At 46.4% G+C, this 20,685-nt stretch overlaps 1 protein-coding gene across 1 annotated transcript in view; it reads right to left on the bottom strand.

Moving 5' to 3' along the window:
* The window catches only part of LOC147709413 (xanthine dehydrogenase/oxidase-like), a 1,362,843-nt gene that overhangs the window by 200,996 nt on the left and 1,141,162 nt on the right, over nucleotides 1–20,685 (bottom strand). The window contains exon 32 of the mRNA XM_086927983.1: nucleotides 9,900–9,965. Within this exon, the coding sequence (XP_086784109.1) occupies nucleotides 9,900–9,965 (66 nt within the window). The remainder of the gene's footprint in view (nucleotides 1–9,899; nucleotides 9,966–20,685) is intronic.

The raw sequence follows: 20,685 nt of genomic DNA, 5'->3' as shown, positions 1-20,685 counted from the left end.
GAAGTTTTGATGACAATTGCTTCACTGAGTCCATTAGCGCATGCACATATCTACCTAAAAGGCAAGTAGCATTTGATGACTTAAGAGCCATGCTCCCAGAAGAGAAAGTCTTCTTCGCAGACTGATCTAATTTCTTAGACTCTTTGTCAGCTGGCACTTGAGGGAAAGAGCCTGCAGCCCTATTAGAGCAAGCCGCCTGAACCACAAGACTTTCCGGAGATGGATGCGAAGAAAGAAATGCAGGGTCATCAGGAGCCACCCTATAGCGCCTTGCAATAACCCTTGAAACTGCAGGAGCAGACAACGGCCTCTTCCAAATCTCCTTAATTGGATCCGTCAAGGCATCAGTAAATGGCAGTGTAGGCTCAACAATTGAAGAAGGAGAATGCAAGACTTCAGTGAGGATGTTGGGCTTGTACTCCACTGTGGGCAGCTTTAAGCTAAGAAGGTCAGCAGCCTTCCTAATAACCACGTGATAGGGTGCCACGTCCCTTGATGGAGCATCAGAAGTCGAAGGCAGACCCCACTCGGGAGAGAGTTCCAGACCACTAGCATCCCGAAGCCCATCGAAATCATCATCATGATCAGGAAGCTCGCCTTCTTCCACATCAGAACTTTCATCATCTTTTTGTTCGAGAAGACGCTGATCTCTTCGCCTCGACCACTCCAAACGAATCGAAGTCGACGGATCCGGTAACGACTCCGACGGAGCCGGTTCCGACGTCGATCGAGGAGCCGAAGCAGCAGGACGAGAGTCATGAACAGGTGTAGTACCTCGATCTCGACTGCGAGGTCGATCCGGAGTCGGCGAAGCCGCATGCGGAGTCGAAGACCTCGGTGGAGCCGTACCGAGCCATGGTGAAAGAGGCGCCGGCATGAAAGGCATAAATGGAGCTGGGGCGTACGACTGAGGAATACCCAGATTGTACGATAATGGACCCATGGGACCAACAGGCGCTCCAGTGGGGTACATTGCCCTAGAATATACTCCAAACATCGCATTGAGAAAATGCGAGGGATCCTGTCCAGGACCAGGAAAGGAAGGGTACGGACCTACCGGATGTACCAATGGAGGCCGCCCCGACACATCCTCACCCTGACCTTCTGGGTTCACAGGAGTCTCCGCTGAAGCCGGATCTTGAGGAGTCACCTCTTCTTCCTCTTCATGCTCCGAGGATACCGGCTCCGGGTCCGGCTCCGGCTCCGGAGCCGGAGAACCTTCTTTTGATAAAGCAGGCGAAGGAGAGACAAAGTCTTTACGATGTTTGTGAGACCTTCTCTTCGAGTCAGAGGATTCCTTCTCCAAATGATGTTTCGAACTGTGCTTCCTCCTCTTATGCTTTCTCCTCGAGGAGCTCGAAGCATGACCGGAAGCCGACTTAGATCTAGACCTAGATCTTTCTCTGGATTTTGACTTCGATTTAGATCTCGACTCCTCTCCAGACCTCGAACCCGCTCTGGATCTCGACGCCGATCCCGACTTCGACCGAGACCTTTGCTTCGACTTCGATCTTCGTGACGTCGATCTCGAATGTCGTCCAGAATCCTGTTTCACTTTCGCCAAAAGTAATTTAGCTTCACGCTCTCGAAGCGCCTTTGGATTAATTTTAAAACAGGAATTGCAGTTCTTGACGTCGTGACTCGAACCAAGACACCACAAACAATCCTTATGTGGGTCAGTGATGGACATCATGCGGGCACAAGACCTACATGGCTTAAAGCCTGTTTTCCTCGACGATATCTCCGGAGAAGAACCAAGTCGTAAGAGAGAAACAGTGACAATTATTTAACAGAAAGATACTAGGTATCGCAGAAGATCCCGAAAACCGTTAGCGTCGGAGACGCGGAAAAAAGTGAACTGACGTCATCACGCCGGCGTGGGCCTGTTATGGGGTCGGTGACGTCAGAAGGAGTCGCGCGCGATGCCGTGCTCCTGTGACGTCGCCCACGTCGGCGTGCTACGAAGAAAATTTCCGAACGTTGCTGACGCAAGGGGGATATTCACAAGGTGAGGAATCCACACGGCAGATGTATCTATCAGAAAAACGGGGGCAGGGTAGAAGCACCCTGACCCCCTAGGCCTGCTCAGCCAAGGCAAAAAAAAACAAAAAAAAAAAAAACGAAAAATTGCAGATTGCGCGCACCGTGCGCGCACCCCGCGATTTTCCCCCATAAAATCAAGGACCCCAGAGTCCAAAAATGTTTTTTTTTAAAACCCGGTATGTTTATTTAAAATTTACCCCCCAGGGGGACCAAATTGTGGGGGCATAGTGATAAAGAAGTGTGGGGGGTGCCCAATCCCCCCCACACTGCCCCGGGACTGCCGCCCTCCGGGGCAAAGCAACGCAGCTCCCTGGCGCATACTGGAGGCTCCTGGTGGGCTAGTTGCCTCCCAGGGACCCCCAGTATGCAAGGGGAATTAGTTCCCCCTCTGCAAACACGCCCGGGGGCTGCGTTGCAGAGAGGTGTAAAAAGGGGCATAGCCTCATTACACCTCTCTGCAATGCAGCCCCTGGAGCATACTGGAGGTTCCAGGTGGGCTAGTTGGCCCTCAGGGACCCCCAGTATGCAAGGGGAATTAGTTCTCCCTCTGCAAACGCGCCTGGGGGCTGAGTTGCGGAGAGGTGTAAAAAAGGGTGTGGCCTCATTACACCTCTCTGCAATGCAGCCCCCTGGCGCATACTGGAGGTTCCAGGTGGGCTAGTTGGCCCCCTGTGACAACCAATATAAAAGGGGAATTTGTTTCCCTTCTGCAAACGCACCAGGGGGCTGCGTTGCAGAGGTGTAAAAAGGGGCATAGCCTCATTACACCTCTCTGCAATGCAGCCCCCTGGCGCATACTGGAGGTACCAGGTGGGCTAGTTGGCCCCCAGGGACCCCCATTATGCAAGGAGAATTAGTTCCCCCTCTGCAAACGCGCCCGTGGGCTGCGCTGCAGAGAGGTGTAAAAAAGGGTGTGGCCTCATTATACCTCTCTGCAATGCAGCCCCCTGGGGAATACTGGAGGTTCCTGGTGGGCTAGTTGGCCCCCAGCGACACCCAGTATGCATGGGGAATTAGTTCCCCCTCTGCAAACGCGTCAGGGAGCTGCGTTGCAGAGAGGTGTACAAACATTTTTTATCAATTTATATTAAAAACATGTAATGTAATTAAAAAAATAATATATCTAAAAATAAAAAATTTATAATAATGTAGTAAATCAGTATAAAAAATATAACAATTATTGCATTAAAAAAATTTCTTTCACAAAACCATTGAAATTCATTGAAAAAACTATAGGTTACAGCCACGTTATAGTTAGGAATTAACATTTAAAAAACCTTTGAAATTCACTGAAAAAAACATAGGTTTCACACACGTTATAGTTAGGAATTAGCATTTTAAAAACCTTTGAAATTCACTGAAAAAACCATAGGTTTCACACCAGTTATAGTCAGCTGGTCATTTTACTCATACAAAACCTATGAAATTCCCCTGTTATAGTTAGTTCAGCTAACTATAACTGGCGTGCCCGCAATGCACTGCTGATGATGTCACATATTACATCACTCATGACATGGTCAGTGACATCACTCATGACATCACTGATGACATCTCAAATGACATCCCTGATGACATCACTGATGTGATGACATCATCCTTGTGGCAGACCTCCTCTCCTTTTATACACACGATCAAAAATAGAAAGTAACATTTTCAAAAAAATGGAGATACCAATTCCAGTTAGAACAACCTATTCAGTATTTCAAAAATCTACATACATATCCAGTCATTCACAAACAGTTCTATATAGGCACTCATACATGTACTCACTCATCATATGTACTCATACACCTATACATCTTATTACACACCGACACTCATCTATAGAGTTACTCACACACGCAAATAAACTATCAAACATCCATTTACTTGCATATACAGCTATACACCCACCACTACACTAAATTCTACAGAATCGTACACATACTTACTCTCTAAAACAATCACTTATAGAAACACATACTTATTTATACAGGAACTCTTACAATCTCTCGCTCTCACATATACTCATTTATATACATCAATACTCACCTATACTAGTTTAAAACATATGTAGTTATTCACTCACTAACACACCCATAAACACACTCATCCACCTATAAAGTCATGCACACATGCTGTCTTAAAAACACATACGAACAGAGAGTCAGTCATTCATGCATCTGTGCGCTAAGTAATACTCCCCACCGAACCATACAGACACTCATTCTGATACTTAAAAAAACAACTAATAACCCATATACACACTCATGTAGCTACTCACCACCCCATGCAGCCACTTATATACAAAGTGAGACACTGATACAGATATTTAAATATTTAAAGATTACTCGCTAATACACCTATTCACTAAGATATACTTAATAAGTCAGTTATACAATCAATTTTACAAAAAAAACATCCATTTAACGACTTATTTACCCATTCAATCTTCCATCGACCTTTAGATATACATATATAAAAATATTTATTTATTTTTCAGAAAGAGACACATTCACTGGATGATGTCATCAGTGATGTCGTCAGGGATGTCATTTGAGATGTCTTCAGTGATGTCATTAGTGATGTCGCTGACCATGTCATGAGTGATGTAATATGTGACATCACCAGCAGTGGTTTCTTCAGTGAATTTCAAAGGTTTTTAAAATGCTAATTCCTAACTATAACGTGTGTGAAACCTATGGTTTTTTCAGTGAATATATATATATGTATATATAAAATGTAATTGATCGGATATATATATATAATTTAATATCTGTTTATTGAATATGCACAGTCATTTTGTAAAATTGTTTAATATATGTTTTAATATTTATGTTCTTTTTCTTTAAATTATAATTTGTACATATATATTAAGTTTGAGCATTTATAATACTTTTTTTAACTTCTTTTGGGGCGGGTGGTCCATATTAAATGGCAAACCAGACTTCAAACAGAATATGAATCGGATGATTGGGCGTATCTCCTGGAGGCACTGGATCTAAATGCAATAGAACATAAACAGTAGCATGAACAGCCGCCTGTGCTTGATTAATGTACTCTTGTGTTGGAATTTTACCCCCCAAATTACTCTTAACTATGCGTGTGCCGTAATCACGTTATTATAGATAATTCTGCATCAAAAAGTAACACAGAATTAACAAAATTACTCTGATTACCCTGGCATAATTAAAATTTCACCAAGGCCTATCCAAAATCCAGCACTTTAACCAATGTTTGGAGTGGGAACAGTAAATCGGACCCCTCCATAAACCAACACTTTCATTAATATTGCTAGATTTTGAGTGGGAATAGTAAATCTGCACCCCTCCCAAACGTCCAGCAGTTTCCCTATTGCTCCTTACATTTGAATGGGATAGTAAACATGACTTCTCTAAAATGAAACACTTTCTCTACTATTGCTCAGGTTGGTGTAGCCAATTGATGTTGGAGTGTAAGTTATATTTACGGATCAGAGAGCAATTGATTAAATTGGTGCCTTGTCGCAAACTAACAATAAACACTTTTAGTGTGAAAGGTTTTTAATCCTTCTATGCTTATTGTTACTCTGTATGTTTTCATCAATAGCTCTTTGTATCCCATTTATTATAAGAAAAAGTATCTGCTTGTAATACATTAGAGCATTTTGTGTTTTTTCTTTAGTTATTTATTTGCTTATTTTCTTGTCTCTTTGGGGATTTTTTGCAGCAGTGCAGATCTCTCTGCACTAGTACGCGAAGCTTCGATTACTGCCCTGAGGCAAGAAAGTCTCATGAGTGATTACATTTATAGGGCAAGTTATTTGGGCTAAACGTAGTGAACAGATGTCAGCTGGTTATTTGTTGATGTTCTCTGTAAATAGAAATGCAAAATTTCATAAATCGCCATAGACCACATAGTACTTTATTTTAGGTTGATGCTGCTCACTTCCTTATCATTGTGCACCTTTTTTATCAATACAACACATTTTCTAAAGGCAGTCATTCTTTAACTCCGTTTTGTATATGAAGAATTCACAATTCTAAAATTGTGTAAAATAGAAGTTGTTACAAATCACAAAAATGCATTTTTAAAGTCTCACTTGGAGGGACCCCCTCCAAAGTCTGAACACTTTCTCTAGCATGGCTTAATTTGGAGTACAAATGGTAAGTTGGACGGCACCAAAGTGAAATACCTTTCCTACTGTTGTTTAGGTTAGAGTAATGAAGTTTATTTTATTTGTTTTATTTTTCTATACCTTTTAGCAGCATGGAGTTAATTTAGAGTTTTGTAATTATTTTTTCATTGTTTTTAATTTGTATGTACTTTATTTACGTCTTAGGATTTCATTTATATTAGTATTTGTGGTTATTTTTAAATTGTGTTTTATTAAAAGATACTAAAACATTTTTATTAGTAGGAAGCCATCAGACCTAGCAGGCAAACAATCAACAGGGCCAAAACTGGAGCTCCCTCCCAAAACATCAACATTGTTTCCTGGACATCCTGGATTCTCTGAGGAGGAAGGAAGGTTCTCAGGGAAATTGTGTCTAGTACTGCCACAATAACCAAGAGTCACTGAGAGGGCTCTTGGAGAGACTTGAATAGAATTACGGAAATCTTAAGACGCACAATGGGGATGCTGTTGTCTGTAGATGGTACAACGCCAGCTGCAGGGAACCTGCCTTCGCCCATGTGCCACAACCACGGCCAACACTTTGGTGAAAGTTCTAGGTGCTAATGTTAGCCCGAACAGGAAGACTGCAAACTGGAATTATGTGGAGCCCACCGTGAACTGCATGTACCTCCTGTGTGACTGCAGGTTTAATATTTTGAAATACACATTCTGTAAGTAGTGGGACATTGTCTAGTCTTCTGCTTCAAGCAACAGCAGCACCTGAGCCAAGGACAACATCCTGAACATTTTCTTGGGCAGGTAAAAGTTCAAGAGTCTGTGGTCTAGGATTGTCCAAAGCCCACGGCCCATCTTTGAACCTGGAAGTAGAAAAAGTTTCACGCTTGCCCCAGTTCCTGCTATGGGACTAACTCCAATGCTCTTTCTGCAGCAGGGCTGCTAGGTCCTGCCTAAGGGGATTCTAAAAGTGAATGGACTAAATTGGGTGGATCTGAATCTGTTGTAATAGTAGTGCATAGCACCTTTTTCTGTATAAATAGTAGTGCATAATCACTTTTTACTATTTGTAACACCCACTGGATTATCGTAATGGCCTTCCAGGCGTCCAACCAGCCAAACATGCTTGTTCTAAAGGTGCTAAAGTAGCTCCCAGGGTGATGCCTGGGAGGAGAAGAAGGAGGATTGCTGGGTTTGCATGCCCTTCCCTTTCCCTCGGCCCCTTTACTGTTACAGGAGAGGATTAGATTGCTAGACCAGTTGAGAAGACTGCTGCTGCCGTAAGGAGCATCCTTTGGGAAAGCCCCAAAGTTTCTCATATTGCCTGAAATCCTTGACTGGGGATGGAGTGCCCAAAAAGTGAGCAGTCACTATCCCCACCTTGTATTTCAACAAGGCCAAATCAGCATTTTCTCTGATCAGTTGTGTACCATTGAATTCTCCGATGAACCCATGATCCTGATATAAGATTCCATTGTATGTAGGCTTGCTCTGAACATCTGACTTGAAGCATCTTGGCCATTTTTTACAACCTTGACAATATTACCCCTGAGCTGGTCTGGATGATTTGGCACCACTATGGCCGCCCTATCCCCCAAGGCGTGTCTATATCTTGCACTTAAGCAAGTGCCATTCATCGACCAACAAATTGGAGATTATGTCTAGCCCCTATGAGAAGATAAAAACAAAACTTAGACCAGAAGATGCAAAGCAAGCACAGAAAGGGGGACAAGTCATCAAAATACAGGAAATAGGACCAACTCCAAATGAAACAGAGGTATTGCTATCCTTCTGTAGAGGAAATGTGGGAGGCAGAGAATTTAAGGTTTTTAGTAAATCATCCCTCACGAAAGATAAGAACACTTCAGAATGCCAGAAGGAGAACATTTTTAAAAGTTGAATATATACGCCTCAAGCCAAGCAGTTCACCTAAAAAGATCAATATCCTTGTGAATAAGGAGTCATCATCATCATCATCAACAAACTGTATTTGGCTTCAAAAATAAAACCATAAAAGTCACACAACCTGCGATTTACCATCTTTCTGTACGAGCTACAAATTGACAGAGATGACAAAATCCAGGAATCAAAACACAGAATAAAGGTACATGATTATCGATACGAGTGTTAATTGCAGCTTGCCCTAAGTCTAATGGTGATCCGTAAAAAATTAAGAGTGTGAAAAACAGTACAACTAGATAGAAGTTGTAAAAAGATAAAAGCTGGTCTCAGCCTCCTAAAACTCTTTTTTTTTAAATGGGAATAGTAAATAGCTTTCTGGGTACAACGTAAAAAGTTCAAAACATTAAAAAGTGCATCATGTCCTGAGGAGACTCTCCGTCGCAACCACAGGGCATAAGGTACTGACCTCTATGGCAACTTTGGGGGTGTGCCAATAGAGGTAGTGGAAGAGGTTGAGCTGAATCTTGTCAGTAAAAAACGGTTGTAAATGCTTTTAAGCCCTAGAAGGTAAGACTCAGCAGTGGGCACAGTTTTCAATGTGACTTACTTTCGCACACTGGGTTTACACAGCTCAATACCCTCTCTATCACATTGAAGTGTGCTTAGAAAAACCTCTTTAGTCCAAGGACCCTCAGTAAAAAGATTCAGTCAGAGACCTATACAGAGTTCTGGCCTCCTTGATAGCTGTGGACAGTCAAAGGAACTTCTGAACTTAAGAAGTGGAAAAATAAAGATTAGATAATTGAATGTAAACAAGGTCTGTGCTAAGGCTTTTAAACAGTTCGAATAGCAAACACACTTTGAAAAAACTCAGCCAAATTGGATTGGGGGGGTGATGGGATAATAACTCTCCCACACCTTTTGGTAGATTAACTGGTAGAAAAATACAGAATGCGTTCCTGGATTGTGTAAAGCTGTTAGGTGGTACTCTTTTCCAACATCACCATATTTGGTGCTTCTTTGGAAGGGTGTGCTTTCTTGGTCCTTATATTTATGTCCTTTACAAGCAACTGTGTAGCAGCTTACTCCTAAAACAGTGTCTGAGTAATGAAATTTAGATAATGGTTCCTACTGATCCAAAACAGTAGAAAGCACAGGCTTTGCCCAATTTACAAAAGTTTAAAAAGTGATTTAAGTAAAACACTAGTAACAGTTTACCTTGGCACACGATTGTGCACCATATACAATGGCCTAACGCAAAATGATGGGGTCCAGTGAAATGTGACATGGGGCCCCCAGATTACCATATTTCAGAGATATTCATTTGAGTTGAGCTGAATTGGGCTCCCTTGATGGGGTTGGGGCCCCCCTTCATGAAGACTAGAACATGGCCTACACAATGACATGGCGTCACCTGGTAACCTTGTTCTTTTACTTGCAGCATCCACAAATGCTTCAACACCTTATTGCTATGTTACTATGCAGTAGGTATAGGGTGATGGATTCAGAAATCCTTAAGTAGAACTTCCAAATCAACATTACACCAGTAGCATGTAGCGTGATCAGTCTGGAGGCACCTAAAGGTTATTTAATTCACACAGTTGCCATGCACGAGTTTTTTTAATGGCACAAAGAGCTTACCAAATCCCTATTTCCAGGCACAAGCACTTTATCTAATCCAGGATTTATCTTTGCATATTGACACTCGTAGTCCTGTTCATCAAATCGAATTATACATATTGGACCATAAGCACAGGAATGCAGAAGGAACTCTGGGCTAGATGAGCTACTCACATGGAATTGGGGAATTTGAGAGACTTGTACAACAGAGACTTGCAACCAATTAGGTCTCATGTTTGCTTACCTGCCCTATGTCGATAGCTGGATTCAGGCTGGTACCAATATCCATGACTATGTCTGTGCGAAGGTTCTAAGAGAAAAAGGTTGAGACAATGTTAGTCCAGACACAGCATATGATACACAAATACAAATGCTCAATCATAATATCTGGCCAAGAAAGGAGACAGCTTGTCTCTGAAGATCCAACGTAATCTGCTGACTACCAGTCGCAGCTTGGTGGGCTCATAAAAACTATGTGCCCCATCCAATATTTGATCCCTCCGTACGTGTTGAATCATTATAGAACAACAATACTTATGCTTTCTTGTACTGTACGTGCTGTACAGTCACACTTTACATTTTCTAACACATAGGTATATCCCACGTCAGATAGCTGAGCGGACTATTGCATAAACTGCAGGGACCTATCTTGAAAGTAGTCCTACAAGTCTACTCTTTTACGTACTTTTACCTGTCTCTGTTAATTGGCCCCAAAACATCTAACTCCATATTAGTAGAAGTGCAAAAAGAGCACCATACTTTCTGGTAATAGAAATGAATGTGATTATTTGCTGAGTAGTCCCCTTTTAGAAGTTTGGGGCAAATTTACGAAACCATGTAAGAGTACGTAAAAGAGTGCTACAGGAGTGCCACTTTACGTACTCCACTGCTCCTTTGTGAATAGGTTCCAACTATCAAAGGGAGAAAAAAATTGCTAGAACCAAGTGTACAATAAACAATCTTCTACAAAGCCTTCCCCAATCCATTGACTACGGTCTTCAATGGCATACTGGCCCACGGCATTGTCAAAGACGGGGAACATTCTTTACAACGCGGATGTTACCCCTCAGTGCAGTTACGACGCGTCTTTTACAACGCAAGTCGTAATAACGACTTGCGCTGGAGGGCTGTGGGCTGGTGGGGGAAGCAGACCGGAATAACAAGCGTGGAGGCCGTATGTAGTGGGCTATCTCGTAGCCGGTGTTTATTACTGTACAATGTTTCAATGGTATGATACAAGGGAATAGAGAGTTCCAAAGGATTGTGGGTTCCGGGTCCGAGGTGAGGAGTCTTCGGGGGTTGATCTTCCAGGGACAGTTGTTGGTCTTGACTGTAGTCGGGGCCGATCCTTGAGGTATCAGTAGGCTCAGCTCCCGGACGGTGGTTCCTCGGAGGGGGGGAAAAGGAGAGAGAAAATAGGGCCGTTAGCTCTGTCGGTGGATCCGAAGATAAGATCCTGTGCCTTCACCGAAGTGTTGGGGCTAGAACGACTGTGAGGAAAGGGAGGGGAAGGTAAGAGAGGTGAAGAGATAGCGCGGACAGGGAATAGGGTGACGTTGGTGTCAGGACGTGTGGGGGTATTTATCTACAATCGTGATGGTGCCACTCTCACACGTATATACAGTCTATTCACAGTGCACGGTGAATCGTGAGGAGGGGACTATTTTGTACACGGAGGTATTTACAGCCTACTTATTTACAGACTCTCGTAACGCCTAATATCTACACACACACACGGTACTGGTACTCACTTGGCCCGCCGCAACTCCGTCCTTGAGTTGCGGCCGCTCTCCAGCTTCCTCCTCTGGACTCCACCAGTCCTCCGTCCAGACCTCGTCTCCTGGTTCCGGATCGTCTCTCTTCTCCGGGGGTTCTTCGCACGCCGTCTCCTGCCACGAGTCTTCCTGCTTGAACGCTGTGTTGTTGGTTCTTCCGGCTTTTCTGTGGTCCGCCTCCGGAAAGGGGGAGGGACTTCCGGGGTCGCGGGGATACACTTCCGCTGTGTCCCGCGTTGGTACTGGTTCCTGCAGGGAAAGAGAAAGGGGTGGAGTCCGGGTTGTTTTGGTAGTCCGGGCAGCAGGGGATTGTGGTGGCGATCGGGAGGGAAGACGTGATATCCGCGCTGACGGTGCCGTGCTCCCATCACATCCCCTTCCCCTAGCTGTCTTTCTTGATCGGGAGGGCTGGCAAGGATATCGAGAAAGATAGTCAGCATTGGCTTGATCCGCGCCCTTCCTGTGGAGAGTCTTGAACCTGAAGGGCTGCAGGGAAAGGAACCAACGAAGGACTCTTTCGTTGTGTCCCTTGTTACGGGCCATCCATTCCAGTGGGGCATGGTCAGTGTACAGTATGAATTCTCGGCCTTCAAGATAGTAGGGGAGGCTGTCTACCGCCCATTTGATTGCGAGGGCCTCCTTCTCCACTACAGCGTAGTTTCTCTCTCGGGGAAACAGTTTTCTACTTAAGAAAAGGATGGGCCGTTCGTTTCCATTAAGATCTTTCTGAGAGAGAACAGCTCCTAGCCCCTGCTCGGATGCGTCGGTCTGGAGTATAAATGGCTGTGAGTAGTCGGGGCTGATGAGAACGGGACTGGACAGTAGGCGTGGGCGGAAAATCCGTTCCGCTCGCGGATTTTGCGGATTTTCGGGAAATCCGCAATCCGCGAGATTTGCGAATTTCCCGCAAAATCCGCAAATCCGCGAGCAGCGGATTTTGCTCGCACTGCTCGCACTGTTCGCGTGAGTTCGCGCCCCGCGAATAAGTGCAAAATTGCAGAAATACGATTTTAGCAAAACTGAAAGTAACTACTTACCAGGTTCAAAAGTTCAGGCTCATCATTAGTAGCCATTTCCTGGAGTGCTTCCTGAGGGGCCCCTCCAGAGTTCAGTTGCCAGTTGAAACTAGTATGTGACCCTGCTCTGAACCTCAGAATAGTTACACATATGCCACAAAGGTCCTGAATTACAGCTAAGGGAGACAAGCAGGAGCCAGGCTGGAAGTTAAAATCCATTAATCAGCCCCTAATTCATTATTGTCAGTTGGGGCAGGGCAGGTGTTGTAACTAATTTTGCAACAATGAAAGCACTTAGCAAGTGCAAAAGATCACTAATCAGGGCGCACTAAGGAAGCAGGTGCCAGCTAAAAAAATATTCTGTGACACATGAATCAGCCCCAAATTAATTCAGGTCACTTGAGGCAGGGAAGGTGTGCTTTGTTTTGCCGAAAATAATGTACACTGGACAACCAGAGGGTGTGGTGATGAAACAGAGGGTGGCATGGGTGGGCCAGAGGGTGGCATGAGTAGTCAGAGAGTGGCAGTGGTGACAGAGAGTGGCAGTGATGAAGAAGAGTGTCCCAAACAGGCTGGACACGTAGAAACAACAAGTTCGCGAAACTTGCGACCCGACAGGTAAGTTCGCAATTTGCGAAAGTGTACAAAACCCTCGCGAACTGGCAGAAACACGGGCGAACACAAAAAAAAAAAAAATCCGCAAATTCGCGGGAATTCGCGGATTTTGCGGATTGCGAATCCGCAAATCCGCAAAATTCGCGAACGCGAGATCCGCAAAATTCGCTCATGCTTACTGGACAGTAGGATGTCTTTCAATTGGTGGAAGGCATCCAACATGGAGGGGTGTGGTTGTCTCAGGGCCTCATCGGTTTTTATGGTTTTCTTTAACAGGTCTGTGAGGGGAGCTGCTATCTGGGAAAACCGGGGAATAAAGCGTCTATAATACCCTAAAAGGCCTAAGAAGGCTCGTAGCTCTTTCTGGGTCTGGGGAAAAGGGATGGAGTGGATAGCGGCAATTTTGTTGTTTTGAGGGCGGATCAGTCCTTCCCCCAACAGGTAACCCAAATACTTCACGGTCTGTGCAGCCAAGGTGGTTTTCAAGGGGTTGATCGTGAACCCATAGGACCCCAGGGAGTGTATTACTTTTCTCAGGTGACATAAGTGCTGGTCCCAATCATCACTATAGATGATTATGTCATCCAGATAAGCCCCGGCATAAGAAACATGGGGCCGTAACACCAAATTCATGGCCCGCTGAAAGGTGGCTGGGGCCCCGTGAAGCCCAAAGGGCATCACCGTGAATTGATATAGGCCTTCGGGGGTGGAGAAGGCCGTCTTTTTCTTGTCTTCAGGTCGTAAGGGGATCTGCCAATAACCTTTACAAAGGTCTAGCGTGCTGATGAATTTGGCCCTACCGATACGCTCAATCATTTCGTCAACCCGGGGTAAAGGGTATGTATCGAAGGAGGAGATCTTGTTGACTTCTCTGAAATTGATACAAAAACGGACCGATCCGTCTGGTTTGGGGACTAATACAATCGGCGAGTTCCAATCGCTACTGGAAGGCTTGATGATCCCCATGTGGAGCATCTGGGCTACCTCGTCCCTGATAATGGGTCTTCGAGCCTCAGGGAGCCGATAAGGCCGCTGACGGACCGTTTTCCCGGGTTCCGTGATGATGGCATGCTCGACTACTGACGTGAGGCCAGGAGAGGAGGAGAATACCTGCTGTAAGGGTTGAAGGGTGGACCGAAGTTCCTGTTTCTGTTGAACCCCGAGTTCTGAGTCTATACAGACCTCATAGGGGAGTTCCCGTTCTGGACAGTTGTTCAGGAGGACAGGACGGGGTCCCACCCACTCCTTCAGTAGATTTATATGGAAGATTTGTGTGGTTCGACGGACAGGGTCGAGCTCGATTTCATAGGTCACGGGAGTGACCTGTCTCAGGACCGGAAAGGGACCTTGCCACTGCCCTAGCAGTTTGTGGTCGGAAGAGGGCATTAAGAGGAGGACCAATTGACCAGGAAGAAAGGAACGAGGTTTTGTACCCTTATCATATTGGTGCTTTTGTTTGGCTTGGGCTGCTACCAGATTCTGGCGTACAATGTCTCTTATTTGCCCCAGGTGTGTTCTGAGGTTTTGTACGTACTCAGGCAGAGGTCGGGTACGGTCGGGTTCCGCCTCCCAGGCCTCTTTGGCCATATCCAGTAGGGTCCAAGGGGGTCTGCCATACAGAAGTTCATAAGGGGAAAAACCGGTGCTGCTTTGGACCTTGCAGCGGATGGCAAAGAGGGCTAGGGGTAGCATTTCCTCCCATCTCTTGCTCTCCAAGGCCAGGAGTTTTTTTAAGGTGGTTTTTAGGGTGGCGTTATACCGCTCCACAAGGCCGTCAGTTTGGGGGTGATAAGCGGAAGTTCTGATTTGTTTCACGCCTAATTGGGAGCATACCTGCTTCATGAGGGAGGAGACAAAGGGGGTTCCCTGGTCAGTCAGTATTTCTCTAGGAAAGCCTACCCGAGAAAAGATGGATATTAAAGCTTTAGCAATATTCTGACTGGTAGGCTGGCGGAGAGGTATGGCTTCAGGGAAGCGGGTGGCGTAGTCCACTAGAACTAACGCGTACCGACAACCGCTTCGGGGTGGGAGCATGGGACCTATAATATCCATCCCTACCCTACTGAAGGGGATGTCTATCAGAGGAAGGGGTTGAAGAGGGACTCTAGGAGGTCGATACCGACTGTTCTTCTGGCAAATGGGGCAGGCCCGACAGTACTGTTTGACTTGCTGGTGGATGCCTGGCCAATAGAATTTTTCTAGGATGGCCTGACTTGTCTTTTCGTCACTGAAGTGGCCCCCGAGTAGATGGCTGTGAGCCAGAAACAATACTTTGTCGCGGAAGGGTCCGGGGATTATTAACTGGGACGGTTGTTGGGGTCCCCCTTTTCTGTACAATAGACCGTTCTGTTTATAAAAGTGGGGACCTACATGCAATGGATCTTCGTGGTCCAGGGCCCTTCCCCAGGCTTCCTGCAGAATGGGGTCTTCCTGCTGAGCAGCCCGGAATTCCTGGTCGACTTCCCAGGGATGTTCTTCTACTCTTGCTGGGAAGGCTGTAGTATAGTTCCTTTTTTCCTTTTTCTTTTGGGTTTTTGTCTTGGTTATCCGAATGGGGGATGTTCCGACTACTGGGGAGCTGTCGGAAAAAGGAGCTTCAGACCACCACTTCTCTAAGCTGGTGGTGGTGTCCTGGAGAAGGCGAGGAAGACCAGGATAATCGCTGCCCAAGATAACCTGTTCAGGCAGGGAAGGAACAAGTCCGACATTCAGGGTACTTCCAGGATCCAGGGAGTGTTGTACTTGAACCTCGGCCGTCGGGTAAACCTTTGTGTCTCCGTGCACACACTGAATAGCCACTGTACCGGTTATTGGTCCTATCGGGTGGGGTATCTCTTGGGGTCTGAGCACACTCTGTCTACATCCCGTGTCTGCGAGGGCCGATACCTGATGTCCATCTATTCGTACAGGGCGATGAAAAGCGGGAGGAGACGGCCCAGAGGATAGACACACATAGTTTCGGGCCATTCCGACCTCCATCGGCTCTTCTTTTTGTGGACAAACCCGGGCAATGTGCCCGTAACCTCCACAATGGTAGCACTGGGGACCAGGCGGTGGGGGTCTGGACATCACCGGGTAAGGGAACAACGGAGGAGGATCAGGTTTCTTGGTCAGGAAAGGACGGGGGCCTCGGGGTTGGCCATGGGCCTGTGCTCGGTGACCATGATCTTCCTTGGGCTTCTGCAAGTCTGGGCGCGACTGTACGCGCTGGCAATTTCAATTGCATTGTCTAGTGTTAGACGTGCGTGCTGACGGACCCACTTTTGTGTGGCAGGATGGAGTGAAGCCAGAAACTGCTCCAAATAGATTTTAGAAAGTATTTCTTCTTTAGTGGCGGTCGCGGACTTCAACCACCGGTCAGCCAGATCTTTAATCCTGAAGGAGAGGGCTCTTGGTGTCTCCTGTGGTCCCTCTTTTGCTTGGCGGAGCCGCACCCGATAGGTCTCATCATCGATACCTAATCTTTCAAGGATACAGGTCTTGATGTCCGCATAGGGGGTCAGTCCCTGTACATTATTAGCCTGTTGAAAGGCTGCCTGTAATTCACCAGTCAGTAAAGGACCCAAATAATGACCCCAGCGGTCGGCAGGCCAGGCAGCGGCTTGGGCCAGCCGTTCAAAATTTGTAAAAAAGAAATCCGGGTCTTCTCCCAGTACATATTTCTGGAGAACCACCGAAGGAAGAGATGTGGTGGGTCGCTGTTGGCCTAAGACGTCAGTGAGCTTCCCCAAAGCCTGGTCCTGAGCGGTTCCCTGACCCTTCAAGACATCGTGCAGCTGACCCCGGTCTTCTTCGGCCGTCTTCAAGAACAGCTCCATCATTTTTCTGAGTTGTTCTTGGGAATCAGCTAACTTTTGCACTGCGGCCTCCATGCTTCCGGTGTATCCCACTTCTGACACCACTTGTGGGCTGGTGGGGGAAGCAGACCGGAATAACAAGCGTGGAGGCCGTATGTAGTGGGCTATCTCGTAGCCGGTGTTTATTACTGTACAATGTTTCAATGGTATGATACAAGGGAATAGAGAGTTCCAAAGGATTGTGGGTTCCGGGTCCGAGGTGAGGAGTCTTCCGGGGTTGATCTTCCAGGGACAGTTGTTGGTCTTGACTGTAGTCGGGGCCGATCCTTGAGGTATCAGTAGGCTCAGCTCCCGGACGGTGGTTCCTCGGAGGGGGGGGAAAGGAGAGAGAAAATAGAGCCGTTAGCTCTGTCGGTGGATCCGAAGATAAGATCCTGTGCCTTCACCGAAGTGTTGGGGCTAGAACGACTGTGAGGAAAGGGAGGGGAAGGTAAGAGAGGTGAAGAGATAGCGCGGACAGGGAATAGGGTGACGTTGGTGTCAGGACGTGTGGGGGTATTTATCTACAATCGTGATGGTGCCACTCTCACACGTACATATAGTCTATTCACAGTGCACGGTGAATCGTGAGGAGGGGACTATTTTGTACACGGAGGTATTTACAGCCTACTTATTTACAGACTCTCGTAACGCCTAATATCTACACACACACACGGTACTGGTACTCACTTGGCCCGCCGCAACTCCGTCCTTGAGTTGCGGCCGCTCTCCAGCTTCCTCCTCTGGACTCCACCAGTCCTCCGTCCAGACCTCGTCTCCTGGTTCCGGATCGTCTCTCTTCTCCGGGGGTTCTTCGCACGCCGTCTCCTGCCACGAGTCTTCCTGCTTGAACGCTGTGTTGTTGGTTCTTCCGGCTTTTCTGTGGTCCGCCTCCGGAAAGGGGGAGGGACTTCCGGGGTCGCGGGGATACACTTCCGCTGTGTCCCGCGTTGGTACTGGTTCCGGCAGGGAAAGAGAAAGGGGTGGAGTCCGGGTTGTTTTGGTAGTCCGGGCAGCAGGGGATTGTGGTGGCGATCGGGAGGGAAGACGTGATATCCGCGCTGACGGTGCCGTGCTCCCATCACAAGGGCGCTCTAGGCTAAGGAATAGTAGATTTACTATTCCAACACCTTCCCTACTGTACGTAGGCTGGTGTTGGAATAGTAAATTTAACTATTCCTAAGTCCAGCACCCCTACAGCGCAAGTCGTGGTAACGACTTGCATTGTAAAAGATGCGTTGTAAAGTACCTCGATGTAATACATTGCATGGTAATAACGTACATCCGTCAAAGACACAATGCTCGAAGCCCAAATTATACTTCTCTAGTTGGGAAGGAACCAAACCATGTGATGTGACGTGAAGTGCTTGCTTCAGTGTTGCTGTCCTGCCACCACATGGGATTGACCAGAATGATAACCTCACAGCAAGTGGGATTTGTTAAAGATCGCCACACTAGAGATAATATTAGGTTGAATCTCCCCTTATTGAAGCTGCCAAGTGAACCCACACACCAATGATCCTTCTCTCACTTTCTCTCGCTATATGGGGAGAAGGCCTTTGATAGGGTGAACTGGCCTCACACCACTAAAGTACTTGAGAGGGCCTCTTTTGGCCCCAGGATTAGGCAAATGATTTGAGCAAATTACCAAAAAACCAATGAAGATGATTAAGGTAAATGGGGAGTATTCTTTTCAGTTACCCATTTTGAGGGGAATCAAGGAAAGATGCCTGCTTCTCACTCGTGATGGAGCCCTTCATCCACAGAGTGATATGCAACTCTAATATGATGTGGCCTAACGGCTACAGCTGTCGACCTTGAGGCTGGGGAACCAGGTTCGAGTCTCGGCAGCAATGCTCGACATCTTGTGATTCTGCGTAAATCACTTACTCTCCCCCTGCCTGACAAAAGGAATGTGTCCGTCTGTAACGCAACTGGTGCTCATGTAAAGAGCTCTGATACCTTCAGGTCGAGTTCCCGTTATATAAAACTCCCCCCAAAAAATCTAAGTGAGTTCACAAGAACATAAACCGGCACCCTATGCCAATGATGTTTGTGCTTTATGACTGAACCCGAATCCTCCATCCGGGCACTGAAGCAGGATTTAGCTTTCTTTGCTGAAACTACTGGATACCCGGTGAACTACTTCAAGTCTTGTGGCAATGTGATCACATCCAACTCGGAAGCCTTGCACACAACCCTTGACTGCAATAGCTTAATTTGGTAATTGGATCCTATAAAATATCTTGGCATACACCTATCCGGCTCCATGGCAAATCGGAACCGCTGTAATGTCCATCCTGTTTTGCAAGTTCTCGTTATAGGCTTCTACCGCTGGGGCAGGCTGGAGATCATGTGGTTCAGATGGCTAACATTAGTAAAGATCACCTTTTTACCTAGGTTGCTGTACTAGCACAGACTCTTAAACTTTTGTTTTCATAACTAACAATAGACAGCATCCAAAACAGCTCATTTTCTTGGAGGAACTGTACTCCCAGAGTCGCTGGGGCAATGTTATATAAAAGAACAGTGGAGGGGATTTTGGGATTTCCAAACATTCAATTATACCTACAGGCAGTGCAGACCCGCCCTGCTCTTGACTAGAACTGCAATTCGGAGAATAAAAGCTGGGTTCATGTAGAACAATACTTCTTGAAGATATCATTACAGGATTTCCTCTGGTTTCAACAATGCGCCTGACTGAAGGGGCCACACCCTCACAGATTGTATTAGGCACCTGCAACAAATCACATGAAGGGATGATTCCACCACGTTTCCTTCTCCGCTATCACCCATAGTTGACAACCCTGGCTTCCCAGGCATTCATGACGACATATAGACGATTCCTGAGACGGAAAGCCGGGAATCTTAGCTCACAAGGTTTTTTAACTTTTTCTTTGTTAATCTTTTAAAACTGTATTGTATTGCTCCTTACCTGCCGCGCCACTCCACAATCTGCTCCACAGCCGATTAGGAGCTGCTGGGGGACTTTGGAAGACTTCCCTGCGCAAACATTAGGCGCCATCTTGGGGGGAAGTGGAGTCAGCGGGCTAGTTTCCTCCTACACCACCTGACCTTAGGGCATAAAATGATTCCATCATCCCGTACGCGCAGCGGACGCACGCTGCGGACGCACGCTGCGGGCTCGCCAACGGCGCACCAAAGGTGCGCCAAAGGCAAGCCCGTCTGCGCCAGACCGAGCCGGGAGGCGGGAAACGCTGCCCAATTTCTTACAAAAGCCTCTGCCTACAAGTTTTTTAACCTATACGAGTGAAGCGTTGCATGGGATAAGAACCGTGGCTTCTAACAATCAAGGAACAATAAATATCTACCCCATCAAACTACCAGCAGTACTAGAAGGGCCCATAACCTGTCGACCTGTCGCACTTGTAAGTTTCAGTGTTGTACCGGGAGGGTCGGCCTTAGTGAAGATGGCCTGCAAACTTACAGTGGTCCTAGTTATATCCTATGCAATGTCAGATCCCTGGCAAGACACTCAATTGAAATCTGGGATATGTTGTCCACCTACTCCCCAGATATTTGCTTCGTAACAGAAACATGGTTAAATCCCCACAACTGTCCTGCGGTTAATATAGCTATCCCTGATGAGTATAAGTTCATTCACTTGGATAGAGAGGGAAAATTGGGAGGAGGCATTGGAATAGCTTTTAAAGACCACTTAAAAGTCCAATGGCTATCAACGATTAGCAATGACACAGTGGAAATGGGCATTTTTAGGGTCCCCATGTCACCTACGGAAACATGGGACAGAGCCTTACTATACCGTC

This window comes from Lissotriton vulgaris, chromosome 6, assembly GCF_964263255.1.
Source record: "Lissotriton vulgaris chromosome 6, aLisVul1.2, whole genome shotgun sequence".
In the NCBI taxonomy this organism is placed as follows: Eukaryota; Metazoa; Chordata; class Amphibia; order Caudata; family Salamandridae; genus Lissotriton; species Lissotriton vulgaris.
Note: the sequence above shows the minus strand (reverse complement) of the source record. Positions and strands in the feature narration are given on the sequence as shown.